This window comes from Falco rusticolus, chromosome Z (genome assembly GCF_015220075.1).
Source record: "Falco rusticolus isolate bFalRus1 chromosome Z, bFalRus1.pri, whole genome shotgun sequence".
Classification (NCBI taxonomy): domain Eukaryota; kingdom Metazoa; phylum Chordata; class Aves; order Falconiformes; family Falconidae; genus Falco; species Falco rusticolus.
In genome coordinates this window covers 73,971,579-73,986,616 of record NC_051210.1, presented here as the reverse complement: position 1 = coordinate 73,986,616, position 15,038 = coordinate 73,971,579, and the positions used below count along the sequence as shown (strand labels likewise).

General features: G+C 55.7%; 2 protein-coding genes across 2 annotated transcripts; both read right to left on the bottom strand.

Moving 5' to 3' along the window:
- Positions 1 to 313: 313 nt before the first annotated feature.
- On the bottom strand, positions 314 to 3,449 carry CCL19 (C-C motif chemokine ligand 19). Its single transcript, XM_037373814.1, has 4 exons — positions 3,319 to 3,449; positions 2,055 to 2,178; positions 1,597 to 1,693; positions 314 to 1,212 (listed from the first exon to the last, which is right to left on the bottom strand). The coding sequence occupies exons 1-4, from the start codon at positions 3,374 to 3,376 to the stop codon at positions 1,192 to 1,194; spliced, it is 300 nt and encodes a 99-aa protein (XP_037229711.1). The 5' UTR covers positions 3,377 to 3,449; the 3' UTR covers positions 314 to 1,191.
- Positions 3,450 to 9,739: 6,290 nt separating this feature from the next.
- Positions 9,740 to 12,912, bottom strand: CCL21 (C-C motif chemokine ligand 21). The gene is made up of 4 exons (XM_037374384.1): positions 12,774 to 12,912; positions 12,069 to 12,189; positions 11,776 to 11,953; positions 9,740 to 11,442 (listed from the first exon to the last, which is right to left on the bottom strand). The coding sequence occupies exons 1-3, from the start codon at positions 12,886 to 12,888 to the stop codon at positions 11,791 to 11,793; spliced, it is 399 nt and encodes a 132-aa protein (XP_037230281.1). The 5' UTR covers positions 12,889 to 12,912; the 3' UTR covers positions 9,740 to 11,442; positions 11,776 to 11,790.
- Positions 12,913 to 15,038: the final 2,126 nt, after the last annotated feature.

The following is a 15,038-nucleotide window of genomic DNA, read 5'->3' as shown; positions in this document are numbered from 1 at the left end:
TGGATGGTGCAATACTGCCATGCTCCCTCCCACCCCATCTCTGCAATACAACCAGCGGGGGCCTTGCTCCCATGGCCTGGCCAAGCAATGCAGAGCAGGGTGCTCACCTCACCATGGTGCTGAGAGACTCCCAGGAGAGACTTGCAGCCCAGCTGCTGTAGAAAGCATCCTTTACCCTTATGAAAGCCCCTTTCCCCCACCTCGCACCCAAGCACAGCCCCTTTGCCACTGAGGCACCACCGGCAGTGCTGGCTGCATGTTGCACACTCCATGCTGCCCTTCAGGCTCAAACACGAGGCAAGTTGACCACACACTGGCTTTTCTTTTTATTTAACAAATTCACAGCACAATAAAGAAGAGAGAAAAGAAGCAACTTACACCCGTAATTGTCACATCAAACAGATCTAGCAGCAAATACCTGAGAGCAGTCTGAACGCTGCTCATGCATCCCTGCCAAGGCAGGGGTGTGGGGCAGGGTTTGAACATGATGGCAGGCTGGGGGACCAAGCAGGGTGCCAACATCCCTGAGGACAGCAGGGACTGAGGGCAACATCACTGCCCACTCTGTCACCACTGCATTACTGGCTCTACCTTACCCATGCAAGGAAGGGCAGGAGGGGAAATGGTGGAGGGAAAGTCAGGGTGTGAGAGGGTAACCACATGGGCCACGATCTGCCCAAGGGCATTTAGGTTGTGCTCAGCAAGGGATCAGCACAGTGCATGGCCAGTGATGAACATTTCCATCCCTCCCATCCATGCCCACACTGTCCTGTCCTGTCAGCCCTTCCCAGGGATGCAGAAGGACTTGGGCATGGAGCTGGCAATAGAAACTAAAGGGATCAGAACTAGCCCTGGAGGTCACAGCTGATGCACTGAAGGGAAGGCTGAGATCCCCCCAAACCTATCTTGCAGAATAGTCCATCAACCATCTTCCAGGCTGCAAAGGTGGCAGAGTGTCTGGTCCAGCAGCCTCCAGCTCAGCCTGACACAGGTTACTGGGTCACAGTGGAGACAGAGGGAAAAAGAGAGAGCAGGCAGGGTTCTGCCCAGCCCAGTGCACTGACACGAATCCCGAGGAGGGTTGGCCCTGTGGCTGGAGGTGGAAGCAGGTTGGCTCCGTTAGCTTCAGATTCACAGCTGGGAGACAGCCCCACTCCAGGTGCTGGGGACAGCCACAGACTTCTTCAGAGGCTACTTGCCCTTGGGTTTGGCCTGGGGAAGTGAAAAAACCAGCTGTTATGGCTGTGATCCTCAGTGTAGGAGCCTTCTCAGAGTCCCTTCCTTGCAGTCAGGGTGGTCAACAAGGGGTGACCTCCCCCAGCCATGCCATAGTAGTGAAGTGGGGACCTGGCAGGCCTTGCAAAGCACCCACAGAACTCATTACAAGCCCTCCCTGTGAAGGTGCACAAATTACGAAGTCCAAGCTTGCAGGGCAGAACTGGGGAGGGGTTTGCTCCCAGTGCCTTTTCCTGTGGCACCCACTGGGCTCATCCCAGGGTGGCACTGGGTGGGCAACAGCCCCAGGGCTGCATTTATTTGGGTAAACCCACCCCCAGTCTTCCCCCAGTCCCATCTGAGAATAGGGACGGCTCTTACCTTCCTGGCAGAGCTGGCATCCAGCTTCTCTTGGAGGCGAACCACCCACGGGGCTTCAAGGGGAGCACAGAGGCGCTTGCCCTTTGTGGTGATGAACCTGCCAGGCCCATGGGGAATAAAACCCAAGATGAGCTGAGCAGAGACCCCAGGGATGCTCAAGCACATCTCAAGCTCTTATCCACTGCCTCCCTTACTGCCCTCCTCCATCTCTACCTTGAGATGACTCTTCCCTGATTTTTGTCCCAGGTTTTACCCTTCCAGAAAGTCCTGCTCTGATTGAACCTCTGATCTCCAGGGTCTTTTCCACAACACTCCTTATCCCTCTCCCCCAAACCCAGCTTGAAATCCCTCCTCCACCCTGCTCTGCCTCCCTTCCTGCCTCCCCACAGGGTCCATCTCTTGGCCATCACCAGTCTGGGGTTCTTGTGTCTCAACCATCAACACCCTGGGGTTCTTACACAGCAGCTGGGATGTTGCAGCCATCCTGCACCAGCTGGAGACGGTAATCCTGCACTATCCGGCGTGGGATGGGCTTCTCGCTTGTCCGCAGGCAACAGTCAAGGACATTGTTCCCACCATGGACTGGAGAAGAAACACACAGTGGATGCTGAGGTTGCTCTCCCTGGTTTGGCTGCTTCTTCACCCAGCCTTCCCAGAGAGTGAAGGGACTGCGGGACCACCCCAGCGGAGTGGGGCAGAACAGTGCCTACCAGCAATGCCCTCACACACTGCCCTGGCTGCACATGCAGGCACAAACTTTATTGCTCCCATGCCCCAGCACCAGGAACCGTTTGCATCCTTTTGACAGAAAGCAAAGGAGTTGAGAAAGAGCAAATTGGCAGACGGCAACCCTTCTGCATGCCTGGCTCCCTCCCGCACCCCCAGGGCCAGACCAGCAGCAAGCAAGGTAGGACAGGGGTCTTCACATAGCTTCAGTATGCTGCAATACAGACAGACACCCATTCCCAAGAGGCTGGAAATGACTTCAGCTTTACTTGCTGAAGAAGCCACAGATTTTGCAGCTACTCCATCACCAGCCCATCCCACGCCGATTAATCCTGTGACATCTGATGGACACAGCTGTCAGCACTTCATTGTGGGGTAGGGGACCTCAGCCATCCTCCAAGCAAATGCTGTATTCACTGTTAATGCCCATCAAGGCTGGCAGTGCCCAGGGATGCCTGTAATCCCAGGCAGCAAGGTGTGGTGCAACATCACAAGGTGTAGGTTGCCCCAGCTGCCTGCAGCAGAGCAGAGTGCCTGGTGTCACATACCCAGACAGCTGTAATGTGTGCAGCCCCCGTGTCCAACACCAGCAGCCCCTCAGGCATGGATTCTGCCCTAGCACACACCTCCCCTCCCAACCCCAGCCCTGCCACTGGCCAAAGAGTGCTAGGGCTGCTCCCCCGCTGTGCTGGGGAGACTGGGACCAAGGTGATCCCAGCCCAGTGTGCACAAGCTGGACTAGGGCACTGGGAGGCACGATTGCTCCATGGCTTTTCCCAAGTGCAGCTTTCCAGCGCCAGTGCTCTGCAGGCTCCTGCCTGGACTTTGGGTAGGACGGAGTCCCTCTGGGACAGGTTACAAGCAGAAGATGGAGGAGGACTGCAAGAGACCCCCAGCCATGGGTCCCTCTAAAAGTCTGCTGGAAATACAAAAGAGAGCAAGAAACTGGATCCTCTCCCTTCCACAAGAAAGTCAGCCTGAGAGGTTCCCTCTTACCATCCAGGATACGTCCCAGCACCAGGAGACAGAAGCAGAGAAGATACAACCGCTGCATTTTGCTGCTGAGGCTGGCAGAGAGTGGGCTGGAAGGTGATGGTGCTCCAGGCAGGAGAGATGAGTTCCGCACAGCTTCCCTGCGCTCTGCTGCTGGTGCTTCCTGCTGCCTATTTATCCTTCCAGTTTGTGGCTTTCACTTTCTTTTGGGGAAGAGGGGTGGGAAGTTGCAACAAGTCTTGCCACAGGCTGATTTTAATCTTTGAGCAGTTCCCGAATATCCTGACTGCTTTCCCTGCAACCAGCTGGTCAGAGCCAAACAGCTTCTGTCCTCCACTGCCAGCACCTGAGCCACAGGGGTTGCTGGTCAGGGCAACCTTTACCCTGCAAAAGTGCCCCAGGGCCCTGGGCAAGCACATAGGTGGTCTCACCCCATACATTTCCCAGTCACTTCTTCAGGACATCTCTGGAACATTCTCATTAGATATTGCATAGGCTCAACACACTGATGCTGGGGGGAGAACTTGCCGCAGCCCCACTTTTTGTGTACGTATTGGTGCTGGGGTAATGCCTGGCTCCCCCTGATCTTCCCCATCTGGTCAGGGGAGCCTGGCTTGCTCCCCCTGCCCTCCCCAGTGCCTGCCTGGCAGGCACATCCAAAGCTAGTGGATGGAGGAGATCTCAACCAGCATGCTCTGCTCCAGGTCTGCAATCTCATGTACCAAAAAACAACCTGGTTTCCAGGTGTCTCAGTGGGCTGATAGCCAAAGGCAGCTACAGATCTTCCTGGAAACAGGCTTTCTCAGCACAAGAGAAGAAATCCCCCACAGAAGTTGTGTGCATGGCGCTGGGTGCCAGCAGCTCACCAGCTGCGTGGGCACTGCAGGGAGTGAAGACCAGCACTCCAGCTCAAAACCCTCACAGGAGAGCAGGGATGGGAGCTGTTTCTCCTTGGGATGGTGACTCACCACAGTGTCAGTGCCACCTGCAGTGATGTGCCCTCACCACCCTGCTTCACCCCTGATACATAGCATGCAGGATTCTGAGAGCAGTAGGGCTGTGCAGCCCAGGGAGGGAATGGTGAAGGGGGTCTCACTGCCGCCAGCAGCTGCCTTGTAGGGATTTGGAGAGATGCCAGAGTCAGGCTTTTCTTGGAGGGGCCCAGGGCAGGATGAAAGGCAATGCACCAGCTGCACCCAGGGAAATTCCTGTTGATGGTAGGAAAAATATTTCTGCACAGGGTGAACAAATCCTGGAGCAGAATCTCTGTCCTTACCCCCTCTCCCTTGCTCCAGCTCCAGCCTGCCCTAGCACCTTGACAGAGAGCAGTGCACAGCCCTTCCACAGGGACAAATATCTACCAGAGGACAAGACACACAGATGGGACCCAGGGACCTCAGTGGGTCCCTCTGCTCCTCTCAGCAGTAGGAGATAGTGAGCTCTGCTCCTTGCCTGCTCCATGGTAAGAAGCAAGAGGAGATTCCAGCCATACCACCAGCCAAGGTTCTCCATCCCTGCACTGGCACTGGCACAAGCCTCCTGCATGAGGTGGTGTCCCCTGTCAGGAGAGCATGGCCTCCAGCCGTTCCTGTGCTCCTGTGCTCCAGCAAGCTGGCACTGTGCCAAAGGGGTACGCAGGGGCTGGTAGGCTGGATGAGTGGCACAAACAGGATGTGCCAGCTTAACTTCAGTCAGCACCTGCCTTCTTCTAGCACTCACAAACTATTGGAGAGAAATCTTGGCTGGCAGAAGGGGAATTTAGGTGGTGGAGGGTTAGTGTCAGTCATCAGCCCCAGCCTGCCTGTGGGTTTGGGGGTTCAGGCTGGCTCTGGGACCTGGTCTCCGCTTGATTTCCCCAGGGTGCACCAAAGAGATGCCACAGCAGGGAAGGTGACAGTTCCTGGGTGCTGGTGGTCAGACCTACATGAGCAACTGCTTCTAACCCAGAGCTGGCTCCTCCCTCTGCAAACTCAGAGCCCCCTGCAAAAAGGGGGTCCCAAGAGCAGAGCCCCGACCCACTGACAAGGGGTGCTAGGGGTGCTGCCTGACAGCATGCCCTCACCTCCTTGCCTGTTCGGTGGGTTTGGCAACTACTGGAGCATGCCCAAGGGCTGCCAAGGGGTGCTGGGGTTCCCATCCTGTGGGACACCCCTCCAGGCACTGCTGGGGTCCTGGTCCCCTTGGCAAGTGGGAGGTGTCCCCAGCCACTTTCCTGTGACTACCGTCTGCTGCTGGCTCCCAGCTGGCCACACACCAGAAGAAGCGTGTTCAGTGTTGGGAATACAGTCCTTCTCGGGGTGAACCCCTTAACGGCCTCTGGCTGCAGGGGAGTCCCTGCCTTTCAGCTGCTTACAGTGCCTGCTGACCCATGGGCAGGAAAGAGAGCCTCTGCCTCCTCCTGGCAGCTGTCTGGGTGCCAAGTGGGTGAAAGCATGGCTGCTCCAGTCACCTCTGCTCCCCATGAGGGACACCGGAGGGTAAAGAAGGGGGCTTTCCACTTACATTGCGAAAGGGGGATGTGATGGGTTTCCCCCCACCTCCAGTGGGGTCAGTGGGATTTCTAAGAAGAGAATGGTCATCTCTGAAGTGCATCCCTGTGGCATGCAGGGAGGTCACCCCATCCCCCTCACAGAGCTGAAGAGATGGTGCAGGTGGAGAAGAGAGGATGTTTTGGGGTCCAGGCACTTCAGAGGCACATGCAGGCAGGGAAGGGTCAGGGGATGCAGTGCAATTTGGGAAGAGGGGAGAGCATTGTGTATGCTGACCCATTTAAGCCTCATCCAGAGCAATTTGGGAGTGCTGGAGCTCCATCCCCGAGGACACCACAGGCAGTACAAAGCATCCCTGAGTGTTCACCCCTGCAGAAGCCTTGGTAACACAGTTGTTAATTAAAGTGGAAACCACGCATATGAGGGGATCCCCATGGGAATCCAACCCATCAAAATGTAAATGGGCCATGTGAGCATCCCCTCCATCCCCTGGCTTTCCTTGGGGAGCAGCAGCCATGCCGCCACCCTCTCAGAGATCTGCTGGCTGTGGGACCCCCCAGGGCAGCTGCTCCCCACCAGTGTGTGGATTCTGGCATGTTCCTGGGGTACCTTGTGGTGCTCTGCTTTGCACCTCTGAGCTACAGAGCTGGAAAGGCAAAGGGGGAATTTCAGCAAATTCCAGGCATAGTCAGTCCCTAGGGCAGGATCTGGCCTGGCTGCATTCACCTCATTGGGAAATACTGGGCAGGCGTTGCAGCTGTTTCAATTTCCCTTGCAACTCCCAGCACAAGGGAGCCTCCCGCATAGCTCCCATTGCAGTCCCGGTTCTAGTGCAGCATGAGGACTGGGACCACTGCCAGCCCATGGGGCTTGGAGCCCCACTGGATCTCCTCTAGCTGAGAGAACCCAGTCAAACCAATTTAAATGGAGTTAAGGGTCAAAAAAGAGCAAGTCACGCCTTTGTCCAGAGGGATCAGAGATGGTCCTAAGGATCTGGCTAAGTGTGATGCAGAAGGTGCCAATTCCTGCTCTGTTAGAATCCGTCTATCCCTAACACTCATTGGCTTCAGCGTCGTTGATGCTGAGGTCACCACAGGTGATGGGCAGCAGAGCCAAGACCTTTTACCTGGGTCCGGCTCAACATCCCCTGGGTGAGCACCCATCTCCCAGGGTCCCTGCAACACACGTGTCCCTCAGCATCATCCTTGGGCTGCGTAGTTTCCCAGCCAGGTGCTTCCTGCAAATGTCCTTAGACGTGCTATGACATCACCGAGATGTCAGCAGCTAAGTGGGATGCCCCCAGCCCTGGCTCCCTGCCATCATGCTGCCTTGTCCTCTTTGCAGCCTCTCCTGGGTTTTCACAAGAAGGTGGCTGGGGAACAGCTTGGAGACCTGTGCGAAAAGCAGCCCATCAGCAATTTCCTTGCCATCTCCCATGTGGCTTGACAGGAAGGATTCCTGGTGAGGCTGCACAACAAACTCACCTGTGGACAGATCTAAAAGCACATGGGATGGACCAAACCCTTGGGGGCTGCTCCCTTTCACTGTTCTGTTGGCTTTTAGACTGACACCGGACAGAGGAGGCTGTAAGGTTTTTGGTCTGATGCAGCTCTGTGACACAGTTCACATTGGCCCCACCACAGGACATCCTCAGAGGATAGCAGATGCTCTACCACCATGCCTTGGAGAGCTGCAGCCCAGGAGCAGGTCTGCAATCTCCAGCAGGATGGGAGGGAAGCAGAAGGACCTGGAGGTCTGGGGGAGTAGAAGGAGGACCGGCAGCATGAGGACACCCCACAACCAAGGGTCTCCAGCCAGAAAAACAGAGGACAGGGGGAGGGAGAGTGGTTGGGAGCTACATGTAGGCAAAGAAAGGGTTGAGAGGATGCTCTGGGCTGGGGACCTCTAGGACAAGATGGGTGCCAAGAGACGGCCAGGACTAGGAAATACCTTGAGGCAGGGAGGCTAGGAGTCCCTATTGCCCACCAGCTACTTTCCCACCTCCTCTTTGCAATCAAGACCATGGCAGACCCCAGAAGGGCAGTGTTGGTGGAGAGAGCACCAAAACAGACCTTGAAGGCTCAGCTGGAAACCATAGCCCCTCTAGCACCCATGCAGCCCCAGAAACAGCCTTTGGCACCTGTCGGGCCGCTGCAGCATAGCCAGATCCTGCTTCTTGGGAACGGCGTGGGGCAGGGGGATGGAGCCAGTGTGTGTGTCTCCAGGTGAGCCGTGCTGGAGCTCAGCCTGGCGTCACAGTCCAGCACACTCTGGGCACAAGCCCAGAGCACTGTCTGCACCAACTAAAAAATTGAGCTAATCATTTGGCCTGTGTTCAAGTCCTCCCTTTTCTTGGCTACACTCCATGGTTTCTGTCTTGCCTGGCTACTTTCTGCTGTCATTGAAACCTTTCTGCTCCAGGGTGGCCAAGCTCTCCTAACTTTTTGCTCTGCTTGACATGGTTGTAACTTTCTCGCTTTCCCTGCCGAACGCCTAGGCAGGCTCGTACAGCCCTTGCACGCCTGCTGCCCCGGCACACACCGCATTGATGCTGCCTTGTCTTCGCACGTGAGGCAAAGCAGCAGGTTTGCCCTGCGCAGGGGTATGACTGTGTGAATCCTCCCCTGCTGCTTCACTGCGGCATCATCTTAGAGCATCTTCTTTACATCGGTTGTATCCGCTGGGGCCTGTGGATTCAGCTTCTCTGTGTGGAAAGGGTTTTGGCCTCTGCTGCACACTGAAGATCCTACCCCATTGCCGCTCCCCTCAGCCTCTCGCAGGGAACCTCCTCAGAGGTGTTTTGGTGGTGCCATCTCACCATGGCAGCACTGTGGCCACCTGCCTCACCAGCAAAAAGCTCTCACTAACACTGACACATTATTTTCCTTAAAAGCAGCATTCTGCAGTAAAGCTGGAAGTGGTGTGCAAATGTCCGTGTGTGTGCAGGCACAGGCACACTTGGGACTGCATTTGTCATCTGTGTCCATGCTCATGTGTGCCTTCCTGAGTAGCTATCTGTGCCTGAGCATGGGACAAATGCCAGTGCTCTTCCACAAGCCCTGCTTTCAGGGTAAATTTTAGGGTAAATTAGAGCACCCCCATGGGCACATCTTTATAACCTGTTTTAGCCCAATGCCCACCTATCATCTGAAGAGAAAAAAAAACACCCCTGTGGTGTTTACATATGCAATCACAGAGCCACCAGGACACATGTCACATGCTGGCTCACTCCTGCCATCTGCTTGTGCTTTGCTGATCGTGGTTGCAGACATATTCAGCTGGGCCTCATTTCCAGGGTTTTTTTGCAATCGTTTCACAATCCCCTGACACCACCACCAGCACAACAAGGAGTCTTACAGAAGGAAGGGTCAGTCTCACAGGGCTGGATGCAGCGCATCCCCAGCAAACACAGGGCCGCCTCCAGCCCTCCCATGGTAGCCTCAGCTGACTCCGTGCGTGGGTGTCAGTTCCCAGGCTCCCAGCAAAGCCCAGGCCAGAGCACAGCCTCGTTAATAACTTGTTTTAGTGGTGTTTTCCCAAAGTGGCTGGAAGCACACAGCCCCTGCTTTGAGCAAGCACTGATTGTCTGGGGGCGTCAGAGTTGGAGGGACGGGCTCAGCCGTGAACAAAGGACATCACGTACAAAACCATTTTGTGCCCTTATGTTTGCTGGCACCTCAGGACCCCTTGGTGGGGACGGCTGAGCAAACAAGGCAACTTCATCTTGCTGGGCAACACAGCTGCGCGGGAGGGAATTTATGTGGTCCCGTTTCCCCATACCAGCAGCTGCCAGCCCCTGCATTCCAGGGATGCAGCATCCGGCAGTGCTACAAAAGCCAGGACCCGTGGGATGATGTGTATAGGGCAGGAGAGCAGCCCCTCGCACAGCCCTTCCCACACCATCAAAGCCCATCACAACAGCCAGAATGAGTGCGTTTGGTTGTAAAGGATATATTTTATTGCCTCACATCCTGTCCAAAAGCTGGTCTGGCAGATGGCTGCATACTCCCACGTGGAGGTGAGGGCAGCACAGAGCCAGCTCAGCACCCGTCCCATACTCACAGCGGTATCTTGGACTTCACAGTTTCTTTACACAGCCTTAAAATAATAGACCTAAATGCCTGCCTAATAAAGCAATCAAGCCAGATAAACGTGCTTGATAGAAACATTCAGCTACAAGCTTTACTCCAGCCAACACACAGCCTTTGCTGATACTATCAAGCTCTGCAAATCCTATTATTGCAATTATATGACTTAATAGACCTTTACTGACCAAAGTCCGTGCCTGAAGTCTCTGCGAGCAGATAGCACTTGCAGCTGCAGTGTAGCTGCTCGACTTGCCTCTTCTCAGCATGCTGGAGGGGGTTTGCAAGCACAGGGAGAATCTACTTCCCCACCAGCCCTGTCCTGGGCATCTGTCCCCCCTCTACTTGCAGTCTCACCTTTTGGTGTCCTCAGGTTAGTGAGTTCTTATTTTACTGAAGGTTTGGGATAGAGCTGCTCTCAAACAGCTGCAGCGTGTCTGTGATGAATTTTTCGAAGTCTTCTATTCCCCTATGTGCACAGCCGCACACGCAGTTTTCACCAAGTGGGCTTTTCAGATTTGGGAAGAAAGTATATAAGACTTTCTTTAGCTTCTTTCTTTTTTTTTTTCTTTTTTTTTTTTCCTTTTTTTTTTTCCTTTCTTTTTTTTCCTCCCAGAAAACAGAATACTTGGCCTAATAATGTCTGGATCACTGCAAATCACAGCAAAACCAAGGGAGATAAAAGGGTAAAATTCCACTAAAATTAACAATTTGTTCTGATTTCATTGCAATTTTATATCTAAAAAAAAAAAATAAATGAAAAGGATAAATCCTAACTATCTTCTTCCACACTACACTGCAAAAGCATGTTATAAAAGCCAAAGAGAAAGCCTAGAACAGCCCAGACACATAGCCACACTGTCACCTCTGCTGTCCTCAAACTCTCCATCCCAGCTGCTATTAATTGCTCTGCAAGGAAGCGCCCAGCAAGCAGCCTGGGCAGGGCCACGGGAATGTGGGACCGGCCTGGCACCCCACAGCCCTGCAAGCCAAAAAGGAGGAAACAGGTGAGAGAGAAATGAAACACAGCCGTCGTTTATTTGGTAGAAAAATAAGAGCAATCTTCCAGAAAAGCCAGCCTGTAAGCATAAAGGGTACTCTGTGAAGCACAAGGAGCCAGAAGTAAAGCCTTCCAGGAAGATTGAATGAAAGCATAGTCTTTAAATATAAATACAAATGTATAAAAAACCCAAAAAAAAGTCATAGGAAAAGCTGCCATCCTGCCAGGCTACAGAAATCCCCTCTGGTGGGAAGGCTGCCCATGTCCCGCTCGAGGCCACAGCCCAGCTCCCATGCGGGTCCAGGTCCCCGCTGGCACGGCTGTGCGGCGAGTGAGGACCTAGGTGCCCCTGACTGCCGAGAGCACCCAGCCGGTGCAGGGGTCCCGGCTGGGTGAATCTCTGCGGCAGGCACAGCAGCGCTGAGGTGGCTCAGAGCCAAGGGCAGCCTCTCCGCCAGCCCTGTCCTCGCCCTGGGGCCAGTGGGTGTGCGGGTGGTCTGTGGATGTCCATTGCCAGGCAGTGGGTCGGTCGTCAGTGGGGAAGGCGTCCGTCCTAAGGAGGGCAAGGAGGGGGCAGTGAGGTGGAGAGGGTCTCAGTGAGATCACCCACCCCAGCTGGGATACCATTGCCTTGCATGGCACATCTTGCGTGTCCCCAAAGCATTGCCTTGTCCCAGCAGCTCCAGAAACAAATCTGATTTTAAGGCAAGCACAGACCAGGAGGGAGCCATGCCCTAAATGCTTCTGTGCTTCAGTCAAGGCTCTGGCAGCCCTACTAGGCTCAGCTCCACGAGCTGGATGCCTGGCATCTTATGAAGATGGATCTCGGAAGGGGGGCAGCACCCTCACCCCATCACCCTGCTGCTCCCCCCTCCCCCTTGCCTACCTCTTCAGGCCTGACTTAGACCCGCTGCTGCTTCTGCTGCTTGGGTTTGCCCCTGGGACGTGGGGGCTGTCCCTTCTTCTTCTTATTTTTGACCTTCTTGTCCAGGTTCTCCATCAGCTTCTGGACAGCAGAGTCAGTGGGAGAGGCACAGATCTTCTTGTTCCTCTTGGTGGTAAACCTGGGGGTGCAGGCAGAAAGTTTCCCTAGGGCTGGGCAGGAGGAGGACATGGAGAAGGAGTGTTCGGCTGGAGCCAAACCGATCGCAGTGGTCTCAACCATAGCAAGGTACTTACACAACAGCACGCAGCAGACATCCCGACTCAGGTCCCTGGAGGCTGTAGGACTTCACCCAGCTGCTGGGGATGGCTTTCCGGCTGTACTTCAGGCAGCAGTCAGAGGGTGAGCTGCCAATGCCTGGGGGAAAGGGCAGGATGTGGGATTTCGGACCCTCACAGAGCCAGGGCACCTTCCCAGCCCCAGGGCAGCACAGCACAGCTGGCCGATGGCACAGGGCTCGTTTGGTGTCATTTGTGGGAGAGATGCTGGAGCAGCACGTGAGTGTAGGAGCTCTCAGTGTCAGTGCCCAGCTGCCGGTCAGACCCTTCCCCAGGGATATGTGGCTCCAATTTCACCGCCAACAGAGGGGAAACAGGCAGAGACAAGCTCCTTGCAAAGAGACTGAACCTCGTTCTCCTGCCTGCGTGTTTCAGCTCGGGGTGCTGCTGCCCCACCAGCCACATGCACACAGACACGCTCCCAAGCCAAGCAAGCCCTGCAAGCCAAGGCCACACACCTATCAGGTGCACAAACACACACACCAACACACAACTGCACTGCAAACCCCACACCCGCAGCCATCCACACACCCAAACACCCCACAAACACCCACCACACACTGCGACCGCACCACCCAGCACCCTGTGCAGACCCTGTCAAACACCCATATCCCTTGCCCCATCCCACCCCACAGGTGGGCAGGAGGGCGTCTCACCCCTCACCTTGAGCCTCGGTAATGGCGAGGATAGCAGCCAGCAGGAGCAGCAGCAGCAGGAGGCGCAGCGCCATGGTGGGTGCCAGGGGTGACAAGCTGGGCAAGGCTGGGGAGCAGGACATGCACTGCTGCCTTGTGCTGAGGCTGCTCCTATTTATCCCTGGACGCTTTGCTTTCATTTTCGGCCAGCCTGGCAGGCAGCCCACCAGTCAGCCAAGGGCTGGGTGATGCAGAAGCAGGAGGGTGGGGGATTCCTGTAAGCTGCAAGCCCCCCTTTACAGACACGTCCTGTCTTGTTCCCAGCTGCCCATCATGGCACAGGGTGCCAGGTGGGGGGCATGCCGGAGACATGGCCCCCATCACGGATAAATGAGTTTGTGGGCTCCTGTTTCCTACTCAGTCTCACAACCTGCCACTACCTGCTCTCAGAGGGTCGGATGTTGCTGCTTGCCTGTTTGTTCCCAGGGCAGGGACTCTGGCAGGTGGCCAAGCCATTAGGGAAACCAAGGAGTTGATATGTTCTGCTTTCCCACCTTGTGCTTTGCCCCCAGGCCAAGCCACACACCCACACAGGTGAGAGAAGGGGCTCAGGGTGACCCCAGATCCCAGCCCCCAGACCTCCATCCCTGTCTGGCTGCCTTGGGGACCTCCCTGAACAGCTGAACACATCTGTAGGGCTGGGAGGCACAAGGGCTAGACTGCGAATGGCACTGGGGGAGATAGCACAGCCCACCATACATTGGTGCTGGTGCCAAATTGTGGGAAGCTGAGGATGAGTGGGAACCTCCACCAGCTGGAGGAATGGGCTGGTAGAAACCTCCTGAGGTTTAACACAGGCAAGACACAAAGTCCCATGGTCACAACAGTGTGACCTTGTGCAGTGGGAAAGGTTGGGCATGCCTGGTAAGATGGGGGCTGTGCAGAAGTGGACTGCAGGAGCTGGACAGGAGCTCTCAGGGCACCCCTGTGGTGGCAATGGCCACCCAAAGAGGTGGCCATGTAGCTGGACCAAACCTTGAGCAGCCCGCTGTAACATTGGTCCTGCTCTGAGGAGGGGATGGCCAGACACCTCCACATTTTCATGCAGTCACCACAACATGGTCTAGAACAGACCAAGGATGGAGGTTCCACAACCACTTTGGGCAACCTGTTCCAGTGCTTGGAATGTTCTCATGTTGAAAATGTTTTCCCCACTATTTAATTGGAATTTCCCTTGATGCATCCGGTGCCACTACCTCTCACCCTACCCTCTGAGAAGAGCCAGGCCCCAGCATGTCTCCAGCTCCCCTGCACAGCCCCCACTAACAAGGAACCTCCTTTGCCATGCCACCCCCAGCTTCACCACTCCACTGCTAACAGCCCCCCTTCACCCATCCTGGCTTTCAGCTCCTGGGCCAGCCCCAGTCTCACTGCCCATGTCAGCCGTGTCCTGGGAACCCAAGTGGGATGCAGAGCCTAGATGGGGTCTATTCGATGCCAGTGGGGTCCAAGCCTCCTACCAGGCCCCTGCCAGTGACCTGGAGTGCAGCCCCGGGACTTTTCACCGGTCCCTGATAAGGACCCACATAAACAGTTATTAAAAGCAATGAGTAACCTAGGGGGAGACCAAAGTCCTGGCTGCTGTAGAAAGCAGAGCTGCGATAAGATGCCCACACGCTTTCCCCCCTCATCAGGGAGGGGGAGACACTGGAGTCATGGTCGGGGGGCTTACCAACAACTGCCCTGCAGCCCTCTCTTGGGCCAGGAGACCAGCAAGCTGCAGCAGCTTGCTGCCTTCCTCGGGGGAAAGCTGGGTGCCTGGGGCAGTGTGGGATCCAGGGCTGCACTCCTGGGGCTTCCTCCTTCACCCATGCAGAAGAGAAAGGGAGCTCCCATGCTGAAGGTGCCCATGTGCCCGGTGCTTGGATGGGGGTACCGCAGCTCCCCACACAGCCGTGCAGCACCAAGGTCAGTGTGGCCTCAGACAGCAGCTCCTGGGGCATGTGGCAGGCACAGGCCATGGGCCGCAGCGGGTTGCCAGTGGGATGCTACTCCCCAGGGTGCCTGGCAACCTGGGGAACTGATCCCTGAAGGCATCCTATGTGCTGTCACCCATCCCTCCAACCCCAAAGCACCAGTGGCATCAGGACAGGGCAGGAAAAGGAAATCCATGCTGGCACTTACTGCCTTTCCAGCCCTTACCTGTGCAACCCCTCCAGGTAGCAGTGCCTGGGTGCTGAGCACCTGGATGAACTCCCACTCTTGGCATGGGCTGAACACTGTCCCTGTGCTG